Genomic DNA, 1,224 nt, shown 5'->3' with positions numbered 1-1,224 from the left:
CGGGCTTACCTCGAGAGGAAGGTAGGTGTGTTTCTGCTCCTGCCCGACTTGTAAACATGGGAGGTGGGGGTAGCGCAGCACCAGCTTGTGCCGGTCCTTGAAGTACTGGGCCACCGTGCACTCCACCGTCTGCCCGCTCTCCTGCTGCAGCGGGAACCTAGGGGACAAAGAGGAGCCCGTGGGGATGGCAGCGGCGGCAGTGGAGGCCCCCGCGCCCCTCAGGGCGATGCTTGGGGCACACAGCCAAGGCCCCGCCCAGGGGCCAACAACACACCCGTCCCCTGGGTCACCTGGACCGTCCCAGGCCCTGCCCTGCCACGCTCCCTGCAGCTGGGAAATAAAAACGCCCGTGAGCCTGTATGCAGGGATGCCACCGGCACACGTGGCCACAGGGTCGCGGGGAATCGGCAAATGAAGCCCAGCCCAGAGGGAACGGCCCGGCTTCCCAGCCGACCGCGACACACACTCCGGCTCTGAAACTGGTCCATGGCCGTGAGCTCCAGGTGCCGGCCGGACCTGCACCTCCCGGGTCTGTGCGGGCACCCTTGCCACCGTGTGGGTGGGCCGGTGCGGGACCAGTGCCCCACACCCTCTGGGCCAGGAGACCCTGCTTCTCCCCAGGACGGCGCCCACCCTGCGGCCTGGCAGTCACTCCAGGGCCCTGGATCCGGCTGGTAAGTGAAGCCAGGACCACTCACAGCTAAGACAGGGCCACGCCCAGGAACTGGGGGAGGGAGAGCAGCCCGCTGCTCCCAGCATGCTCAGCCCCGAGCTCGGGACAGAGGGGCCCCTGCTCTACACGGCAGGGGGGCTGGCGGGAGCCCCCAGGTTCCTTCCACTGTGAGGTTTGGGAACCCTGGGCTAATTTCAAAACGGACTGGATCCTTTTTCCCGGAACCACTGTCCCCACGGGGCCCTGCCTGGCTGGGGGAGCGGTTACGTTTGGTTGCTGGCCGGCCGCCGGGTCACGTTGCAGACGCGGTACTTCCTCTTCATCTGCCCACAGTGTGTGATCTCCACCTTCAGACCTGGCGGCACAGAGCAGCGCCTCAGCGTCGGGCAGCCGGGCCCGGGCTCACCCAGGGACGCCTCCGCCCCAGCACGGCCGGCGCCACGGCAGAAGAGGGGGTGCGCGGGCTCGGCCTGGGCCCTCGGCCACCGCGGCGGTTGGGGCCTCCTTGGCTCCTTTTAGCAGCAGCGCCGTGGGGCCCGGGGAGCAGCCTC

The 1,224-nt window shown here is 68.7% G+C and overlaps 1 protein-coding gene across 1 annotated transcript in view; it reads right to left on the bottom strand.

Annotated features, from left to right (window-relative positions):
• AGO2 (argonaute 2, RISC catalytic component) overlaps nucleotides 1-1,224 on the bottom strand; it is a 23,333-nt gene that overhangs the window by 13,008 nt on the left and 9,101 nt on the right. The window contains exons 6-7 of the mRNA XM_015561416.1: nucleotides 941-1,028; nucleotides 10-157 (exon numbers count right to left, since the gene is read on the bottom strand). Of these exons, the coding sequence (XP_015416902.1) occupies nucleotides 10-157; nucleotides 941-1,028 (236 nt within the window). The remainder of the gene's footprint in view (nucleotides 1-9; nucleotides 158-940; nucleotides 1,029-1,224) is intronic.

Source organism: Myotis davidii, unplaced genomic scaffold (assembly GCF_000327345.1).
Source record: "Myotis davidii unplaced genomic scaffold, ASM32734v1 scaffold30, whole genome shotgun sequence".
In the NCBI taxonomy this organism is placed as follows: Eukaryota; Metazoa; Chordata; class Mammalia; order Chiroptera; family Vespertilionidae; genus Myotis; species Myotis davidii.
Note: the sequence above shows the minus strand (reverse complement) of the source record. Positions and strands in the feature narration are given on the sequence as shown.